Source organism: Palaemon carinicauda, chromosome 41 (assembly GCF_036898095.1).
Source record: "Palaemon carinicauda isolate YSFRI2023 chromosome 41, ASM3689809v2, whole genome shotgun sequence".
Taxonomy (NCBI): Eukaryota; Metazoa; Arthropoda; class Malacostraca; order Decapoda; family Palaemonidae; genus Palaemon; species Palaemon carinicauda.
Genome location: NC_090765.1, coordinates 47,527,346 through 47,547,932, shown reverse-complemented (window position 1 = coordinate 47,547,932; position 20,587 = coordinate 47,527,346). Strand labels below are relative to the sequence as shown.

Genomic DNA, 20,587 nt, shown 5'->3' with positions numbered 1-20,587 from the left:
TAATTTTATGAGCAAGTGTTTGCGATAAGCAAGCTATATTGCTTTTCATAATAAAAAATATTTTTTTAAATAAGTAATTTAATATGTTTCTTAGATTTTACTGCTTTAAAACCTCAAATGTCATTAGCGTGAACGACAAATTTTCATCTCGTATAATTAGCTTTTCTAATGGACAATTCCTATTAGATTATATATTCTGAATCATATCTATACATACAAAAGGATTATTTTATATAACATTTTTGACGAGCAACTTTATTACAAATAAACGTCAATTCTTGGTGACTATGATAGGAATCATTCCATACTTTAAAAATTTTGAAGCAAAGATTTAATATGTAAACAATAAGTTCATCAAAGTAAAGGAAGAGGCAGTTGAAAAATTATTAACTAAAGTATACTAATTAAACGCCGTGAACAGATTCATGAATTTTAAATTATACTAATTAACAAATCTAAATGCTCATAATTCCACTCTCTTTCATTTGGATATATAAATTATCATTATAATAATTATTGATGGCCGTAATTCACATAGAAAAAGACTAGAATAACAACAACGTGATATAAAAGTATTTATCAAATGAAGTATTAATTTATGAGGAAAAGAAAATAGAAGTATATAGAGGAATCTTATGAAAAATTAAGAGCTACATCAACGAACCTACCTAAGTAAACTATGAGATATAAACGTGGAGCCCAATTCAGCACTGTAAAACGAAGCAGGAAACTAAAACATTACCGCAGAACTGTAGTATATATCTGACCCCTTTGAAATAATTAATGACATCGGAGAAGTAATTGCTCATGTAAAATGTATATATTAACAGAAAAATGTATCGGGCAAACCAGAAGGATCAAAATTAATGAGGGTCGAAAGGACAGCCCCAAACGGCCTCAAAATTAATGAAGATGGGGATAATGACGGTGAAGGTTATTATGGCGTAGTACTATGTAATAGTGGTAAATGGGACGTAATAGATCGTCAGGGGAAATATAGAAATATAGTTCAATGTTGAAGGAGGAAATTATTTGAAGCATATGACCTTAAAGAATATGGTCGATGATTAGTCGATATGTTTCTAGGTATCGCAAGAGATATGTTACAGCAATCCTTATCACCCATTACTGTCCATACCCAAAAGCAAGGTGACAATGTAACCGGTGCAAAATCCAGGTTTTTATACCATTATGGTCCCGGGTATGGGCACCAAAATATATTATATTATATATTACGGCTGGCAAGTTACACAACCTCCCGAGTTCCAAACTCACCAGTTTGTTTTTACAAAAATTTGTTACACTTGAATAATACCCGAGCTCTGAGAAAATTATATAACTCCCAGACGGCAATATATAAAAACACGGAATATCCAAAGGTCTCTTACGTACACTCAAAACAAACTGGGTAATTATTATTGAGAACTATTCAAAACAACCTCTTGCTTCGATCCTTAAACAGGGATACGAGAGAGTTCTGTAAGAATCACTGGTGATCGAAATAATACACCAATTTGAAAGAATTTACACCAAAAATTAACCACTTGAAATATTAAATCTGAACAAAATTAAACTAGGACAAGAAAATATAACACTGAAAATTATATGATCACTTGACTCGAAATATTAAATCTGAACGAAATCTTAGACTAAGCGAAGAAAATAATACTTATGAAAATTGTACAATCATCTAACTAGAAATATTAAATCTGAACAAAACCTTAAACTAAGACAAGAGAATATTACACTTTAAAAATTATATAATCACTTGTTTCGTTGGAAATAAAATTTCACACAAATATTCAATCTTGATAATTAATGAAAATAGTTAACCTTCAACACTCCAATGATTAAACTCTATAGAAATTACATAAAGTAACTGATAAACTTACGAGTTTTTAGCTCACATAAAGTAATCGAACCGTTAAGCCAAAATAAATACACTTCACGCTTTTGCATAAACCTCACAGGGATAGTTCAAAAAAAGTTATATAATATCGGCACTTACAAAAATTCAATAAATTGAGAATCACCTATAAAGTTTCCGTAATGTTTTAACACACTACACACTAAATATGTTGGATATAAACTTATACACTTTGGAGAGGACACACTCGAGGCACTTGAGAGAGAGATGTGGTTGGCTCTTACATAGAGAAAGGCTAGATCTCTTCTGCTGCTATGCATCCCTGGGGGCGCATATATATTTAATTAATTACTCTAGATTTTTTCTAAATAGATTATTCTTGTGGCTTGGGGGCTGGCTCTAGCGACGGCAGTGTTACAAACTACATAAAAATTCAGGGGAACCAACTTTGCTTGCAAGGTAACCCTCTCTCAGCTAGCTCCGCCCACCTTCCCTCCTCGAAATGATAAAAAAAAGAGAACTATGACTGGGGTTTTCAAGAACCTTCCAAAACACGTTACAAATATAAGAATTGCATAATCTCTCATAAAACATGACGCAATACCTTATGAAAGCATAACAAAATTACATAACCCCTCGTTCATACCTTGTATGGTTCGTTCAGCACACTGGATCGAGATTGCATGAGACTTCTTAACAAAATACGTGAAATTAAAAGTTAATTCTTAAAAATAACGTAAATTTACGTATACTGACTTGAAAGAAAAATGGAATAAAATGAACGACAAAAGTCTTACGCAATTTACATGTAATTACATATAACTACATGAGAGGAGCTTACCTCTTGAATACACAAATGAAATACATGAATAAAATATTTACTCTACACTAGACCAGCTTCGTAAGAATACTAAATTATTACTACTATTGATAAGCTACAACCCAAGTTGGAAAAGTAGGATGCTACAAGCCACATGGCTCCAACAAGGCAAGTAGCCCAATGAGGAAAGGGAATAAGGAAATAAACTCTATAGAAGTAATGAATAAAAATTAACATATATTCTGAGATCGGTAACAACGTTAAAACAGATCTGTCATATATAAACTAAGAAGAGAGACTTATGCCAATCTGTTCAAAATAAAAACATCTATAGAAATTTAAACTTCTGTAGTTTTAGTTTCACTGATTCAACTGCAAGATTAGGAATATCATTCCACGATCTGGTTACAACTGGAATAAAACTTCTAGATTACTATATAGTATTAAATTATGCCTTATGATGGAGAAGGAAAGACTCAATCAAAAGCATACCTGATACTGTGTACAGGCTGGTATAGTATTATGAAAAATATTATGCATGTATTGAACGACGGTGCTGAATAAGCAATTACTTATTTGTTTACTCCAATTTCTATTCCATTTAGCAACATAGAAAAGCCAAAAGCTGGTAAATATTTAACTTCACTGACCAGTTGGCTCTAAGCAGGGTGCATGCCTCTTCAAGGCTCAGGGTTGAGGCAGCTTACTATCCTTATCAAAATATTACTTTATTCCTGGCAAATGACAACCTTTCCAAAATTATTTTCTTAAGAATCCTTGGCCAGATAGGATTACATATTGATATAGATCATACTCTTGATGAGTAACTCTTTTAACTAGTTCATATTTTCAGGTTAGAAAACTTTTCTAAATTCTTTAGTACCTTTATCACGAAAAGCTATTTCCTCAGAATAGCTTTGGGACAGAACCCCAATCATAAGAGACTGGGACTTCGAAATTTAACTTTGATTCTTGTAGAATATCAAACCCTTAGTTGGAGTAGCCTATGTCTTATTTTGAAAATATATAAAAAGGTAAAATTGTACTTACATAACCTGACGATGACTTTACTTGTGAGGTTTTGCTATATTCAAGACGTCCATACAAAACAATATAATTAGATTCTTGAATTAAAGAAGCTTTCGTTGTGTACAACTTGTTGCCTACTGTAGTTATCTTTCAATTCTATAATTATGCTTTGATACATTGCGTTCATACAAACGAAAATTAAAAGATAAACATAGAAAACAATAAAAGTAAAAATTTTATTACACCTTTGTTAAAATACATGAAAATACAAATAAAGGTCTTATGTTGGAGAAAAATATGTACTCTCAATGAAGTTTCCTACCACTAGTACCTATGGCTCCATGGAGGCATGCTGTGGAATGTCCTCTTGCTAGAAGGGAGGACATAGTCTGAGGAAATTTGAGTGCTCTACGCTGGTGTGCTGAATTCTGACGTACATTTTTTCAGTAATCACCTGCCTCCCACAGCATCCTCCTATGAACAAATGCTTTGTCCTTGAAAATGTAAATTAATGGATGTTTTTTTTGTTCTGTGCATCAACAACAAAATGCAGATGTATGGCACCATTATTATGGCGAACTTGAAGTCTCCCCTGAGGGTAGTCATCGTGCGGCCAATATAGCATATACTGAGGGGATTACATGCCCCTTCTGAGCATTTGAATTTGTAAACAACATTGGTCGTAGTTTCCATGGGTATTCTGGCTGCACGACTGTTTTCCATCACGAGGTTCGTTACTAAATTAAGCTTGCTTTGGACTCTCAGCAATACACACACAGCATTTCCAAATAGTGCCTTTGGTTTTACTTCATATGTGATACTTCATCTAAGGACACGTACTTGTTGTTTGCATGCTGTTACCTAGTCCACAAGGTGATAGGGAATTATATCTTTGTTACATAAATTTGAATGCTGGACTTCTGTGAAAAATTCATATAATTTCACCCATATCACTTCCTCTCTCATATATCTGAGATATGGGACAGCCTAAAGACAAGAAGTAGATGTCTTTAGAAGAAGAATCACCAGTGAGTGAAACCAAAGGTAACTTTTATAGAATTATTGCTGGGCGTCTATAGCAAACCCAAATTAGTAACGGTCCTTGTAGTTAAAAACAATCACGACGCCAGGGTATCTAAGGAGTCTACGACCAATGAAGTTTACAATTTCAAATATTCCTTATTATATACTACATTTACATTGCCCACACGACGACAGCTCTCATGAGGAGACTTCAGGCTCGCCACAATAATTGGACCATAAACCAGTTTGTTGTTGATACACATGACAATAAACATCCATTACATAATCTTATCAAGGATACACCGGTTGTTTATGAGGAGGATTACTATGGGAGGTTGCTGATTGCTGAAGCAATGTACCTCAGAGTGCAGCAACCCGTATTGATCATTTAAGTTTCCTCAGACTATGCCTTCCCCTACAGCAAGAAGAAAATCCACAGTATGCCTCCAGAACTTATCCTGGAGCTTTGGGAACTTGTGTTGAGGGACTTTATTGTGAAACAAGATTTTTCTCCAACGCAAGGTCTTTGGAACTCCAAATTTCATTTTAAAACTTCATTAAAGATCCAATGAGTACAGAAGTATTTTCATGATTTTTTTTTAACACATCTTCAAAATTCATGTATTTTTTATTCTTATAGATATCTTGTAATTTTTTATTTTATGAATGCACTGTCATTAAACAATGATAATGATTTCTTCATAAAGATAACCTGATGAAAACTAAAAGTTATGCTGAATAATGTTTCCAAAAATTGAATAAATGGAGCACGATAGTAACAAATTTCGTATTTTCCTTAAAAAATCTAGCCATGAGGACAAGAAACGATACAGAAAGCCTGAAAAGTATTGTTTAAAGTAATCGATACCGTAAGTGTTTTAGCATGCAATGAAAATTGCCTAAGAGAACGACTATGCCTTAAGAGCGTGTATGTATGTGTGTATATATATGTATGTGTATGTATATATATATATATATATATATATATATATATATATATATATATATATATATATATATATATATATATATATACACACACACATATATATATATATATATATATATATTGCGTGAGAGAGAGAGAGAGAGAGAGAGAGAGAGAGAGAGAGAGAGAGAGAGAGAGAGAGAGAGAGAGAGAGAGATTTACAAGCATTATACACAGTATATATACATATACTGGATATGAATATATATTCTGCTTAACTACATATTTGGTACAAAATATTCACCTTTTATTCATTATCTAAACATGAGCAAAATTTTTTTACTATACTCCTTCCCTAATACATATTCGGTACAAGATATTCACCTTTCATTCAATATTTAAACCAAAGCAAAAACCATCTGACTATAGCCTTTCTCTAATTATTTAGGTATTCACCTTTTATTCAATATTTAAACCAAAGCAAAAACCATCTGACTTTAGCCTTTCTCTAATTATTTTCCTCAGCTACAGCACAGCCTTTGCAAAGAAGATGCCACGGTCGTTCTTGGTATCCTTTCCTCGCTCTGGTAACACCTGGGTTCGCTATCTCATAGAGGGAGCCTCGGGCATCTTTACCGGGTCCAAGTATGGGAACAGTATGTTGGTAAAAATGGGTAAGTAATCAAATTATCAGTTGTATATTTCAAGTGATGCTGTTGATCAAGAGTAAAGACGTGTGAAATAATTTCAAGAAAACATTGGGAAAAGGATAAAGGTTAATTAGCATCATTATATAGGCAATATTTATTTTAATCTTGTTGTTCTTGAAATATTTTTTTTTTTTTTATTTCCTTTCCTCACTGGGCTATTTTTCCTGTTGGGGCCCCTGGGATTATAAAATATTGCCTTTTCAACTAGGGTTGTAGCTTAGCAAGAAATAATAATAATAATAATAATAATAATAATAATAATTTCATAATATTATAAATTTGTTCTAAACATATGTTCACCATCTCACTCTGGTCAACAGCATTGCATGGAATTGGCTTATTTCATCAGCTCAGTATTTTCTTCTGCTATATTCCGATACAGTTTTATAGGAATAGGCTTTTTGTACCTGTTAAAACTACACCAAAGAAAATCACTAACTCTTATACCACACCCATAGCCCTTACAGACACTGGAAATAGTTTTCCTCATATTGTAACAGTAGTATTTTAGACTATATATAATAATAACAGTAATTATAATAATAACATTTCTATTATTATTATTACCATACGATAATATGGAATTAATCAAAAGTTCTAATTAATCTTTAAAAAAATATGTTTTTAAATATGTAGAAAGACAAAAAGATCAAGTAAAGTCGGGCATTTTTTGTATAAGATCGATACACGGATAAATGAAGAGTAACCAAGCAATAACAACTTGTGTTCATAAATAGTTTTTGAGAGTAGTACACAAATCTAAGGCAATTGTAACACTTGAGACTGGCCATGCAAATTCAAGTCTATCAACACTCATAACACTATCAGGAAAACGTCCTTGATTTTTTCTGCATGAGAAATGAACGATTTCTGGCAGTGAAACACCGCGGAAACTCCAAAAAGTATGGATGATGATGCGGTACAGAAATATCAACTACCTCCAGTAATTTAGCACGTAAAGTACACTACTTACTATGTGTATGTCCAGTACTGGTGGTGGGAATATAAATGACTATATTCAATATACTCTACTTAGGATTTAAAATCTACTCTACAGCAAAGTTAGGAAAGCGCTGGAAGAATGAATCCTGGACTCTAATCACTGTATCCACAATTACACAACCTATGAAAGCGACACATTATATTAAATTCCCATTGCACCGTCAGTTATGTTCTATTATCATAAAAGGGGTTTTGAATTTCTGTGATTTATAATAAGAACCAACTGGTGTGACAGTCAAATTCCAAAATTAATATGCAATATCTTTGTCTATCATAAAATACTTCTAATTACACCAAATATCCCCATTGTTCTCGATTAAATTTTTATTAACTCTACCATAAACTTTTACTATGTTTATGAACATCTTACACAGTTTGTTAAATCCTCTCCAACTTATTGGATACGTATCACTACAAACGCTAGACATATACATTCTCTTACTTGTCAGCACCAACGCTGTTCTATCTTATCAATTTTCTCTCTCATCTGTCTGACTTCAATAAAAAAAATCTAACAAACATATTCCCATATGCCCTATTGTTATTAAACTCTCAACTGTCAGATTTCCTACTAATCAACACAGCCATTCCTCCTCTTAGCGATTTACTACTCCAGACTACTGCAAAACACTCATGTCAGGCAATCAATCAGATTATTACCCTCACCCATCAGCCTTTTATCACACTCTTCTTAATTTAAAATTATCATCCTCACAAGTCAATGCCACACATTCCCAAATCTACTTTAAACAGTTCCACTATAACATCATTCACATTTGCCTTTCCTTTACTAATAGTTGTAAAAAAATCTTCATAATGCTGTACTAGCATTTGAGAGCATTAGTTTTTCATCAAGCCTTCACTTCAGAAAAACTTGCACTCCCAAAGTACTTGCTCAGATTTGTTGCCTAATTTTCGTTACTTCCATTCTTTTCCATTTGATTTTCCTCTTATTTGGCTTATTACTATTACCATCTAGTTGTACGCAATACTTTTACACATGCAATTGAGCTACCATGTTCTTATTTTTTATTAACCTCTCATTTCATTATAACAACATTTCGTTCTTACTCTTCCATCCAAGCAACTCCATTAGTCAGAAATTCCTTGCAGGCTATATAACGACATTCTTAAATTTTTATCATTCCCAATATCACACATTCAATTTCTTTTTCTTTAACTATTACGTGATAAATGTCTTAGGTTTTTCTATGAAATTCACAAGTTTCCGTGGGATAACACCCAACACGATTTCCGACGTTTGATTCATAACATTTTAACAAAACTATCATGAGAAAAAACTACCAAATGTTGCTCCATTACTGGACAGAGCACATACTTTTAACTATAATAATTCAAAAATGCCTTGAAAGAAAAGATTTGAGAGGTAAAAAAAGCAATAAGAATACTATTCAAGGACAGAATACCCCTTTTGAGCACAGTTATGCTCATAGGATAATTTACAATCTAAACAATACCTTATAAATAATAAAAAACTACAAATCCTATAACTTTATGATGAAGGATTATCATAAGGAATTGAAAAATCAAGCAAGTAAAATTCTAAATTCCAGGAGAAAATAAATTTGTTCATAGTTGAACTATGAACAAATCCAGAACTATGATAGTTCTTGGTTTTTACGGGTCACATATCTTCAAAACGTTCTCTCTTAGTCACATGTCATTAAAGGGTAGACTACATTGAAACTGGTCCTACGCTTACAGTACCAAGATTCCTGTATATAACAGCTCCCCTTTTCTTTCAGGTTTCCTTGGTGAATTTATCAGCTTCAAAAGTCGTCGTACAATTATCAACAAGATACATAGCAACACGAGAAAGAAAGTCCGGGATTTTTCAAAAGTCATTCTTCTCATTAGAAATCCAGCAAAGTTAGTTGATTTGACTGTTTTTTGCAATTGAATCTTCAGTAATGTACCATGTTTGCAACTGGATGACTCAAAGATATTTTGCTTGAAGGGTTTCTGGGAGATGTTTTCTGGTATTCTCGTTTCAGCACAATGAGCCACTAATAAATTTAAGTCCGTATGATGTGTGTGTGTGTGTGTGTGTGTGTGTGTGTGTGTGTGTGTGTGTGTGTGTGTGTGTGTGTGTGTGTGATTTAAAGGTTGATCACTTTGTCTCGAGAGAATTACTTGCCCTATGTTCCACTGCTAACATGTTTCACTTTCTATTGCGGACTGAGACTTTTCATGACTCTAAGGCATAAATATAAAAAGGGTAGGTTTGTGGTGAGATCAATATAAGGTGTCATCCTCCAAAAGGTGGTTTAGGTGGGGGTTGCTTAATAAGGTGGATAGATTAGAATAGATCTTATAGACTTTAGAATACATTTTTAGACCAGGATTTCCGTAAAAAAAAAATGTGTCTAAATTCAACTCAGCCCGAGAAAATGTCACTTAAACGGCCCAGAGTTGGAAATAAAGCTATTTATTGCTAAAGGAACGGTTAAATACGGCAATTCTTTTGACATATTTATTTAAATGTTATAAAAGACGTCACTAGAGATAAAAAAAATTTTGCGATTTTACTATTGAACTTATCGCTGTCAAAATAAAAAATATATTTCATGTTTGAGAAGTCCTTGAACATTATTACGATATTTATTTCTTTTACATTTTCTAAATATATCAATTCACTTTTAATTCATTAGATTAATTCCATGAAAGTTTGTTTTGAGCAATTACTCTGTCTCTTCATTTCAATTTGGAATCATATGAACAGAATCATATAGACTCGTTTTAGCTGTTGGATGATGAAATTAGATATGAAATAGTTTTGGTAATTTCTTGGAACATTCAATAATTTATATTTCCTTCAGCAAATTCCGTTTGTGGAATTTTGTAAATGAAAATATTCCTAACCATATAAACTGTTGTCTCGACGGTATTTGCTTAGTATACTATCATCATTCAAGATATAAGTACCTTTCACTCTTTGTCTTTTGCAGGTCTATAGTTTCTTACTGGAATTACAATAATAATAAAAAAGGCAAAAAAAGAATATTTTACAACGTGACTGCTACCTCTTACAAAAAGCCAGGTAAGGATTAAGAGAGTTAAATTTTTAATATTTTCCCCAAAAAAAAACATTCCTACACTATTCGTGTATAATATAATTGCTATAATGCTTGTAACGTTTTATTTTTTACTTGATCTAAGCTTTTCTTATTTTCTACATTTCGTCATCACTATTTCTCAATATTCTTCAAAATATTTTCTGGCAAGTAAATCTCATAGGTCTTGTTAATGACCAAAATTCATGTCTATTTTATTTTCTTAAACTAATGCATTCTCAAATGCGACCAAAGGGAAGGATGAAAGAAATACTATATTTTCTTGACACGTATTACTAAATGAGGCAAGAGACCGTTTCTAAATTTTGGTTTTAACTTCATCCTTTATCCTCCCTCGATTCTCGCTCATGTTTTCAGTCTATATTTTCTTCCATTCTGTCTCTACTTTAATTCTCTTAATTTCTTTACTTTTTAGCTTTACGGTTACACTTCTTTTTGTGTAATCTCTCCTGTAACTGCATTTGCTCGTTTTACTTTTACCACTAATGTCCTGTTTGCGACTATTATTCTTTCAAAATTTGAATTTTTTTTTTTCGTTATTTCTTTATTTTTTAATTCTATACAATTCTTTTTTTATGTTTTTATTCCAACATATTCAAGTTTTCAGTTTTGTCTACATTTCCCTCCTCTTGACCTTCTTGACGCTAAGCGGTAGAGGAAATTTCTAGCCCTAAAGCGCCAATCCCTTGTCGATAGCGAAAAAACGTAACAAAATGTCTTTTGCTAGAAAGCTACGTTTTTAAATTGATTAAACTATATTTCGCAACCATAAGTATCTCATAAACATATATAAAAATATCTTAAACTTGAGAAATGCATAGAAAAAAAAATAATCTTGCGTCATTGTTTTCACTTATTTCAAATGAACACAAAAACTATTATAGGTAGAGGATTGAATCTTTTTTTTTAAACTTAGACGAATAAATTTCCTTTCTATTGGTGTATAGTTTGAAATAGTATATATGGTTTCCGCATGTCTAAAAACAAATAGAAAACTATGTATAAATTTATCTTTAGTAAAACTGGAAATACGCAATCGAATAATTTCATGCAAGAAGTTATGGTATAATTTTACAGCTAAATAAATACATAATAAATAATATACGTTACATAAATAAATAAAAAAATCATATAAATAAAAACCAATATGGAAAAAAAAATAGAGTAAAATTTCGCGATATGTGAATCTATAGAAATTGTTACATAAGTGTTAATTCCAATAGAAGAAAGTATATTTTACCAAATAGCTGAATAAATAAGCCTTCAAATGATATATAAATTCATATATTTAGTCAATACCATAGGGGTTTAAATAATAGTAGCAAATGAACAATGAAATTCTCACTTTCTATCGAAATTTGCCGAGAGGTTATGCATATAAATCTTTAATTGAAACGGCTGCAGTGACTTTGTATTTACATTAGTGTTCATTCTGTTGTCATTTTACGGCTATATAAGAGCACAACAAATCTTACAAAAATCAAAGTGTTCCCTAAATATTCACAAATAAGGAGGAAAATAGTAAAAAAAAAAGTGTAAAAAGTGTTAGTTACTTAAAGTGTAATTTAGAAAAACAGCGTTATTTTGAATACGATATCTCTTTTAAGATAAAGCTGAATAATTAATCTTTCAAATGATATATGGATTTATATCATCACACTTGATTTTACGTGCGTTAATAATATCAGAAATTGGACAGCAAAATTCTGATTTTCTCCATGGTCACTTCTTTATAAACAAACCTGTCCCTCTTCCTGGCCTTCTATTTGTTGGTGAATTGCTTGGTACTGGCATTGTATGCGTTAGCAATCTGACTGACTAACCTGTTATCCTTCCCGCACATGAAGAGGGTATTGTCCCTCCTCTTGAACGTCATTTTTCCACAACGCAGGCCAGTTTTTTTTCCATTATTTTCAAGGAGTTCCATGCACCTCTCACAATGCAGAGAGTGCCATATAAAGAGTGTCACTTTCATAAACCTCTTGTGCGAGGGCGACTGAATTATAAGTTACCCATAAAGACATGGTAACCTTTGCCTAAGTGGTAATCCATGAATCGGAAAATGATGTCACGAAGAGATGAATGAAAAAACACTACAGTAAACGATGAAAAAGTGGACGTAAGCTTTGCACAGAGAGTAAAATTTTAAGCTGTACTTCACAGGTTCATTAGGTTGTATACCTTGATCGAGGAGCACCATCTCTTTACCTAGCGATATATGTTTCTTGGGGATATACAGACTCTTTCCCAGATGTACTGCATGAAGGACTGAATGACAACCAACATGTCAATTTTATCCTTCGGTATAACTAGCCTGCATGACAACATTGATGAGAAAGATGCCCTAGATTAGAGTACGTTTGGTTCCTTGCCCAGAACATTCTATCTGGGGCATGCCAATAATATCTCTTCACAAGACAATGCCAAGATATTGCTAAATGTCAATTGCATTACACCAATTCCATAGATACGCGGACAGTCTCTGTTGCTCCTCCCTCTCGTATTTGGCATAATTATTTGTTTCGTCCATGAGAAAATAAGAGCAGATCGGTCTTAAAAAAAAGTCAAAAAAATCCAAGAGAAGAAGTGAGGATAGGCTCAATTATTCCTGTGGTAGCATTAGGAGGATGTATGGGTATTACTGTTGCACCACTCATTTCACGTGTTGTCACCATCATCGCTCAGTCCAGGTAGATTAGTGGAGGGGGATGGGAACAGGAGGCTGCCCACGTGTGACCTCAGACTGTGGGATCGCCTAAAGCTATATGAAGTTCCGAGATAACCTCCTATATTTTCGGTTTCATCCCTGTCATACTCATCGGGCTCTAAATATTCGTCGCTGGATAAATCAGCGACTATGACAGCCTTGTCTTCTATGCCTGAATAATTATCTCCTGGTTCTATTTCTCTCGGAACATCACTATCTATTTCACCATCAGTTTGAATAGCCAATTCATCCTCTAAGTTTTCACGTCCATTCCTTTTTCCCTTTTTTTTTTTAACTCGTTTTTGTGCAGTCTTTTCCTTTTGAAATATTTTTCCTTGTTTCTTTACTCGAGTTCTACCTTCTTCAGTTTCATTCTCGTCTTTGTTTCCTACTTTTTCAGGCACAAGTTCTTTCGCAACATCTTCAATCTCCTCTAAATAACTTTTTGCCTCCATAATGAGGCTCAATTTTCAAGGTGTAAGCCTTTCACCTTCATTAAATTTTAGCAAGTGCATAATATCATGCTTTTGAGGCATATCTTTTTCTATACTGCGACTTGTTGATGGTTACACTGGCACGAGCTTCCCAGAATAACCAACATCCAAGCATCTTGCCATCCTCTTACTCTTTGGTAGAGTAAGTACAGTACCAGAAACACCTTTTTGACTTCTGAATTTATGATGAATCAATACTTCAGCTATTCGACAACAAGACCTAGGCGAAACAATAACTCAAAGAGTGGGACACAAGTTTTCGACAAGGCAGTCATGGCCGAAATCTGAGACAGACTGAGATCTTGGGTTACCTAGCTCAGTCACGACTTTTAGAAAAATATGTTTTACCAAACGTAAATTGCCATGTGGCACTGAAACGAGTATCTTTCACCCAACGTAAAGTATGTTTTATGGCATTCAACGGGTCAATATATATTTCTATGATTGTACCCTTGTCCTTTTATCTTTTGTGTTTCCTCTTCTCCATCTTTCCTTGTCTATGATACCCGGAAGTCCAGCATAGCAAGTCAAGTCATTTGCTCTATTTCTTCAAAACACCAACAATCATCAAAGACCAAATTTCTATTGTCTAATCGCTAAATAGAACATCAAATTTTACCTCTTCACCTACAATGCTAATATGCTCAGAAGGTTGGAAAAATGATAAAGCAAAGAAGAATGATGCAGATAAATTGATAGCTGTAAAAACGAGTGAAAATATATTTTCACGATGATTATTGTAAGTCAGAAAAAGAAAGCCAAAGATACATGGAGGTTTTAACATCGTATTCTAAGATTTTCAGAAATTATGATCACCAGCATCAACTATAAGAAATTAATCGAACTAAATCAAGCTCAAGGGATAAAAAAAAATACAGTAATGAAGTGGAGGGAACTATCCTGCCTAAAGCATTCCTATATTTTGCCACACATTTCTAAATCTCACTCAGCTCTGACCCCGAAATAGGTTTTATAATTTTTCTGACCATAGCATTAAAGAAACTAGAATTATTTGTAGAGTTTCACAACATTCTATATACCATTACACAGTTTATTACAATTTAATAAGTACAATTTCTGGTGCTGAAATTTCATAATACATTGTAACATATTTTTCTTAATTTTCAGCCTTCAGAAAATTCGTCAAAAATGCCATTGGTCGTTGGACAAAGGTAAGAAATCATCCTATTCTATCTCCCTACGTATGTATATCTATCGCCCCATTAAAGATAACTTATACCATATCAAAAACTGAAATATAACTGCACTCCGTTAACTGGAAATATCGGTCTAATATCAATCATAAAATGATTTTTTACTATGAGCATGTTGTCTAGTGAAATGCAATTTTAATATAAAATCACAAACGTTCAACGTCCCTTTTGAATTATATCAATGCACAGATTTTTTTAATTGGTTACTATTCTTACGCACTACATTTTTTGTACAGAAGAAAATATAAACCCAGTTGAAGTTGAAGAAAAATAGAACAATAATGGTGGCTGATCCGCCTTTTTAAGTGACAAAAGATTAAAATCTGCAAAAACGAGACGACACTCAGTTAAGATAGAACTTTGCAACAGATAAGAGCCTGTCAAGTTAATTGAAGTTACAACAAGGGGGAAACAAAGTATTAGACGGTTGAAGATAGTCATATGCTTATCCTGAACAAACGAATATTAAACTAAATAGTTAGAAGATGAATTATTTCGTTGAATAGTTGATGGTAATGATGTTTATAATCTGAATAGGTTCATATTGGTTAAATAAAAAGAGGGCAATTGACTTGATTCATAAAGTTTACCACAAAAGTACGACAAAATAACATACCCCAAAAAAAAAACTGTGCCAGGAAAGTGAGTTATAAAAAAAAAAAAAAAATAAAATAAAAAAATCATCCGCTTCTGAAGTTGCCTCGGGTATTACTGCCTGGGGTTGCGGCACTTGGCATTGGCGATGATTTTTTAAACAAAAATAGACAAATAAACTATACATAGAAAATCAAATACTGACGGTCGTCACAGAAATGGTACGATATCCATTGATAAAGATGACGTACCTTTAATTAGTCATTATAAGATGTAAGAGAGAACTTTTTAAATTATAATTTCACAGAAAAAAAAATTAAGTTTATCAATGGATTCTCGTATATTAATTCAAAGATTACAAAATATACTCAAATGATCCTATCGATTACTCAAAATAGGTTGAAAAAAAAAAATAAATACCTGGTTACCTCTGAAGTAGAGATGTATTCAAGCCATTAACTGAAAATGAAGGAAAAATCTTTTAAATAATAGTTTGGATGACACAAAACAGAAGTGAGCAACTACATGACAATGTCATATAAAAGTGAATGCACTACTATGAGGGTATAACAAATCTTTTATTAAATGCAAATTTCCATTCCATATACATTGTTATTTTTCTCTTACTATAATAATTACTTTACTCAAGCATCTTTTAAATAAGTCAGATGCTCCGGGTACCTTAAACAAATGAAAAGAACTAGAAATCTTGCTCTAAAATATCTATAAGATTGACATAACGATACGCATTGACATTGCAGACTATGCCAGTGCCAATGGAAATGACACTAAAAGGTATAAAGATCTACCCTGCATTGGTACATTTCCCCCTTTTCAAAGAATAATGCAATCTTTCTGCTTAATGTCTAAAATATAACTTTAGTAAATCAGGCTTTATCTGCAAGTTATATAGTGCTGATATTATTCTCTACCAAGTAGCACCATTAGCAATGGATTCTTAAAACACAAAAGACCTGACATATCTCCCACATGGGAATGTATACATAGAAAAAAATGTCAAAATAAGACTGTAACTTTAATTAAACTTTAAGTCCAATGTCAAACCTGGAACATAGTACAAGGTATATAAGTGGAAACAAACTTTAAATGTAGATACAAACATTACGTATTACCTAAGTAATAAAATTGAGTAGGTCTACAATTTATTTTTCCATTTCTTTTTTTATTCATACATTTTTACAAGCATATAAAATTTTAGTTTATTCCTCACTGCATTGATTTAACAAAATATTGCATTAATTTCTACCCTGACAAACAGGTTTGGGCACTAAATAAATATCTTACACTGGTGAATAAGAGAGGGTATGATTCTTGAAACCGAAGACATAATGAAAAAGAAAGAAAAGTGGAACTATGGGAGTATATGACTGATTAGAGTTTCAAAACTTTATGTTAGACTTTGGCAGCAGATAAACAAATACTATTCTCTCAATACATAAAATGAGACTTGAAATTCAAAACTCCTTAATACATAAAATAAGACTTGAAATTTAAGACTCGTAGCATGTTAAATGAAGAAGATAAGAGTTGCAAAAAGAATAAGCTGTGTAGCAAGGAAGATAAGACCATGCAAACAGAAGAAAGTCTAGTATGTTAGAAAAGGAAGATGATAGGTTTTGAAACAAAGAATTCTAACTCACTAAATGAATCACATGTAATTTCAGGATATGGAAGACAATACAACCGTTTGAATTGGGAAGATAAGACTCTAGAAAAGAAGGCATATGAAATAGGGAGGCTTAGGATCACAAAAGACAACAACACAGAAATGGCTGCCAAACAGAAAATGAATAAATTTAAGATCATAGGATATGTTAACATTAAAAAAAAGAATTTACGATAAATCCCCAATTAATCAAATCACCACATCACTAGAAAAAATAAATTTGTACCAAGAAATTGAGAAAAGAAGACTGACTAGTATTTCAAGTCAAAGACACCACAAGTCTCCAGACATAAATAAGAATATCCTTTTGAAACTGATAGGATGCTGGTAATTAAAAAATAGACCACCCTGGTGATCAGAATAAGACCGTACTAAGGAGGCTAGAACGTGGCTAGCCTAGCCTCTTAATGAAAGCCAGGCTTTATGCATAATATAGATTATATTGTTGAATAAAGGAAAACTGGTCGCTGGAAATTGATGACTGTAGACTACTCCAAGATTAATCTAAATTTGCATTTATGAAATCTATGCTAAAGACCTAAGTACTGGGATACTTAAGGCCATACGTCAACGAAATTTCAGTTAATAACACAACATATATTTTAGATGGATAGACAATGCTTCTTCAATATATTCAGCTGAGGTATATTGTTTTTGCTGATCGGACACTTGTTTGAAATCAATCAATGCAAGATATGAAATTCTCATTTTTGTAACAGATTGCTTCGGATCGCCTGGAGTACTCTAAAAAGCTATTAATCGTCCCGTATGAGTACTTGTTGGAGGATCCCATTGCCCAAGTCCGACGTATTCTAAAATTTCTCGGTGTTCCAGAAGATAGGGGTCGCCTGGAATGCCTATCAAGGCATACCCAAGGTCCAGCTCTTGGTCTCCAAAGAAAGGTAAGCTTCATTGTCCATTTATCCAAGTTAGATTTGATGAGGGTGTGATTGCCATGGACAGTTAATTCCAAACCGATCAAAACCATTTACCCAAACTGATATAAGAATTAGTATATCATGGAGTATAAACCTTAACATCAATTTAATGTCCGAGTTGTTTGCAATTTCTTGGAAAGAGTTTCAGAAAGCTTATATATCAATTAGGAGTGATGGCTCCAACCATAAACTTTACATTTTCAGTGGTACAGTAATGTTCATTTTGCATCTTTTGTATGCATCTACCTTGAGAGTCTACTCCCTAAAGGTTGAACGACCAGTGATGCTTTCCCTGAACGTGTTCGGTTCTTTCATTACCGAGACAAATTAAAAACACAACAGGCACTCCCACATTTATGTTTTAGCATGAGTTCCTTCACACACCTACTCTAAAGGTTCACCAGCATCGCTCGAAATCCCTAGTACACACTGCAACATTCATCCTTATTTTATTCGAGCTTTTGAGCATCGTGGATGACCAATTATTGGTCTTCCACCTTTCTCAAAACAAGAGAATCAGAACCATTCCTATCCTTCACTTAAAAGCTGCTGTATTACATAATTTAGGGCTACCCTCTAATTTTGTTGTTTTATACTTCTGTTACATGAGGGTATTGTATCATTTGTCCCATTTTTCTTTGAGCTGATAATAATACTAAAATTCATAACATGATTATGAAAAAAAATATTGAGTGGTACATTTTGTCCTCCAACAGGTCGATCCTTTTACACCAGATTTGAAGGAACTGATGGCGGAGCGAGTCCGAGAAATACAAAGGTTATTAAAATCTCGAAATATGGATCGCCTCCCTTCTTATCCAGAAATACCGGTCTAACCGGAAAATAAATATATCGTTATTTTAATGGTTAATTTATAGAACATTAAATTTGTTCTGATTTTAGAGATTGCTTCAAAAAGTAAATGTAATTCTATCATCTTCACTGCTAGAAAAAACCGTAATTGTAATAGGAAATTCTCCGTAAAAATTTACGGTTCTCAACAGTATTTCAGTGAAATACAGGTGACCGTAATTTTACCTTACTTTGTTATTATTATTTTACGGGCTGGTGACCGCAATATCACTCATTTACGTCAATATATCCGTTTTTAAAACGGTAAAAATCCTGTTGCCAGGCATTTACGGTTTTTTTTTTTTTTTTTTTTTTTTTTTCAAAATAAGGTTACACTGTACATTAAATAATTCATGCTCACGTCTCACTGACAAACGAATCACTTTTAATTTTTCTGTTTTAAAGATATCATTAGAATGCATTCTCAAATGATTATCTAAATATTATATATATCTTTGAAAAATCTTTCCAAGGAAGTAAATATGTTGAAATCTGAAGTTTCCCATGCCAATCACTTCAACTGTTAAATCAGTATTTTTGAACAGAAGTTCAATAAAAATGTTATTAAGTGTTTTTCCTTCCATCAGTTTTCATAAGAACTCCTTCGGTAGCCTGATGAATTTCCAGCTGGTAAATGTAATAAAAGATGAAATATCATTGGAAAGGAGAAAGGATTAATGAGGTGGAATTATTTAAATATTTAGAAACTATGATCTTTAATACAGGGTCTTTAGCATTGGGGTTTAATGAAATATTGAAAATAAAGCAGACAATGGTTAGGTTAAGTAAAATTTGGAAATCAGGCTATATATCAGTTTAATGAGATCGGTGTTACTGTACGGATATGAGTAGTGGTATGACATTGAAATAATATGCAACAGATTTTGTAGATTTGAAATGAAACTATAAGAAAGATTACTCAAGTGTCATATGTGGATGAGATCATAGTGACGGGTAGATGGAGATGGTTTGGGCATGCTCTTCGCACTCCCCATGAGAGATTAGTTTGCCAAACTTTCAACTGAGCTCACAAGGCACTAGAAGAGTTGAAGACCCAAGCCTACATGGCTGAGGACTATGAAACTTGAACTAGATGATGAATGGAGAAGTATTGATTTAAAAATTCAAGATAAAGACGACTGGCGAAATCTAACTGAGGCCCTTTGCGTCAATAGGCGTGGGATGGGATGATGATGATGAAATGTCATGGTTAGTTTAACGTTTATGGTCATATAAAAATTATACATACATGTATACACACATATACATACACAAAAATATATTCAGGTTAACATTCGAGTAGAAGTAATAATAATAATAATAATAATAATAATAATAATAATAATAATAATAATAATAATAGGTACGAAGTGGAAGAAATTCTATTTCGGAGGTTCTTAATCTTGGATTAGGGAATCAAACTCAAGGTGTCAGAAACATGTAGCTGTTGTATAGTCCACTGTATACGTCATTTGCCTATTTGCGGATATTATTCAAGTGAATATCTTACCTATTCGTTCTTAACAATTAATATGTAAAGTAAAACTAAGAATTGACGTCCTTTTAAGTAACGTCAAGACCTAATACGACAACCGAAGAGGTTTTTCAACTGTTAGGCAAAATTGTC

At 32.8% G+C, this 20,587-nt stretch overlaps 1 protein-coding gene across 1 annotated transcript in view; it reads left to right on the top strand.

Annotated features, from left to right (window-relative positions):
- LOC137632416 (sialate:O-sulfotransferase 1-like) overlaps window positions 1-18,944 on the top strand; it is a 24,848-nt gene extending 5,904 nt beyond the window's left edge. The window contains exons 4-9 of the mRNA XM_068364349.1: window positions 6,193-6,341; window positions 9,146-9,269; window positions 10,349-10,440; window positions 14,804-14,847; window positions 17,890-18,072; window positions 18,825-18,944. Coding sequence (XP_068220450.1) covers window positions 6,193-6,341; window positions 9,146-9,269; window positions 10,349-10,440; window positions 14,804-14,847; window positions 17,890-18,072; window positions 18,825-18,944 — 712 coding nt within the window. The remainder of the gene's footprint in view (window positions 1-6,192; window positions 6,342-9,145; window positions 9,270-10,348; window positions 10,441-14,803; window positions 14,848-17,889; window positions 18,073-18,824) is intronic.
- The last annotated feature ends 1,643 nt before the right edge of the window (window positions 18,945-20,587 follow it).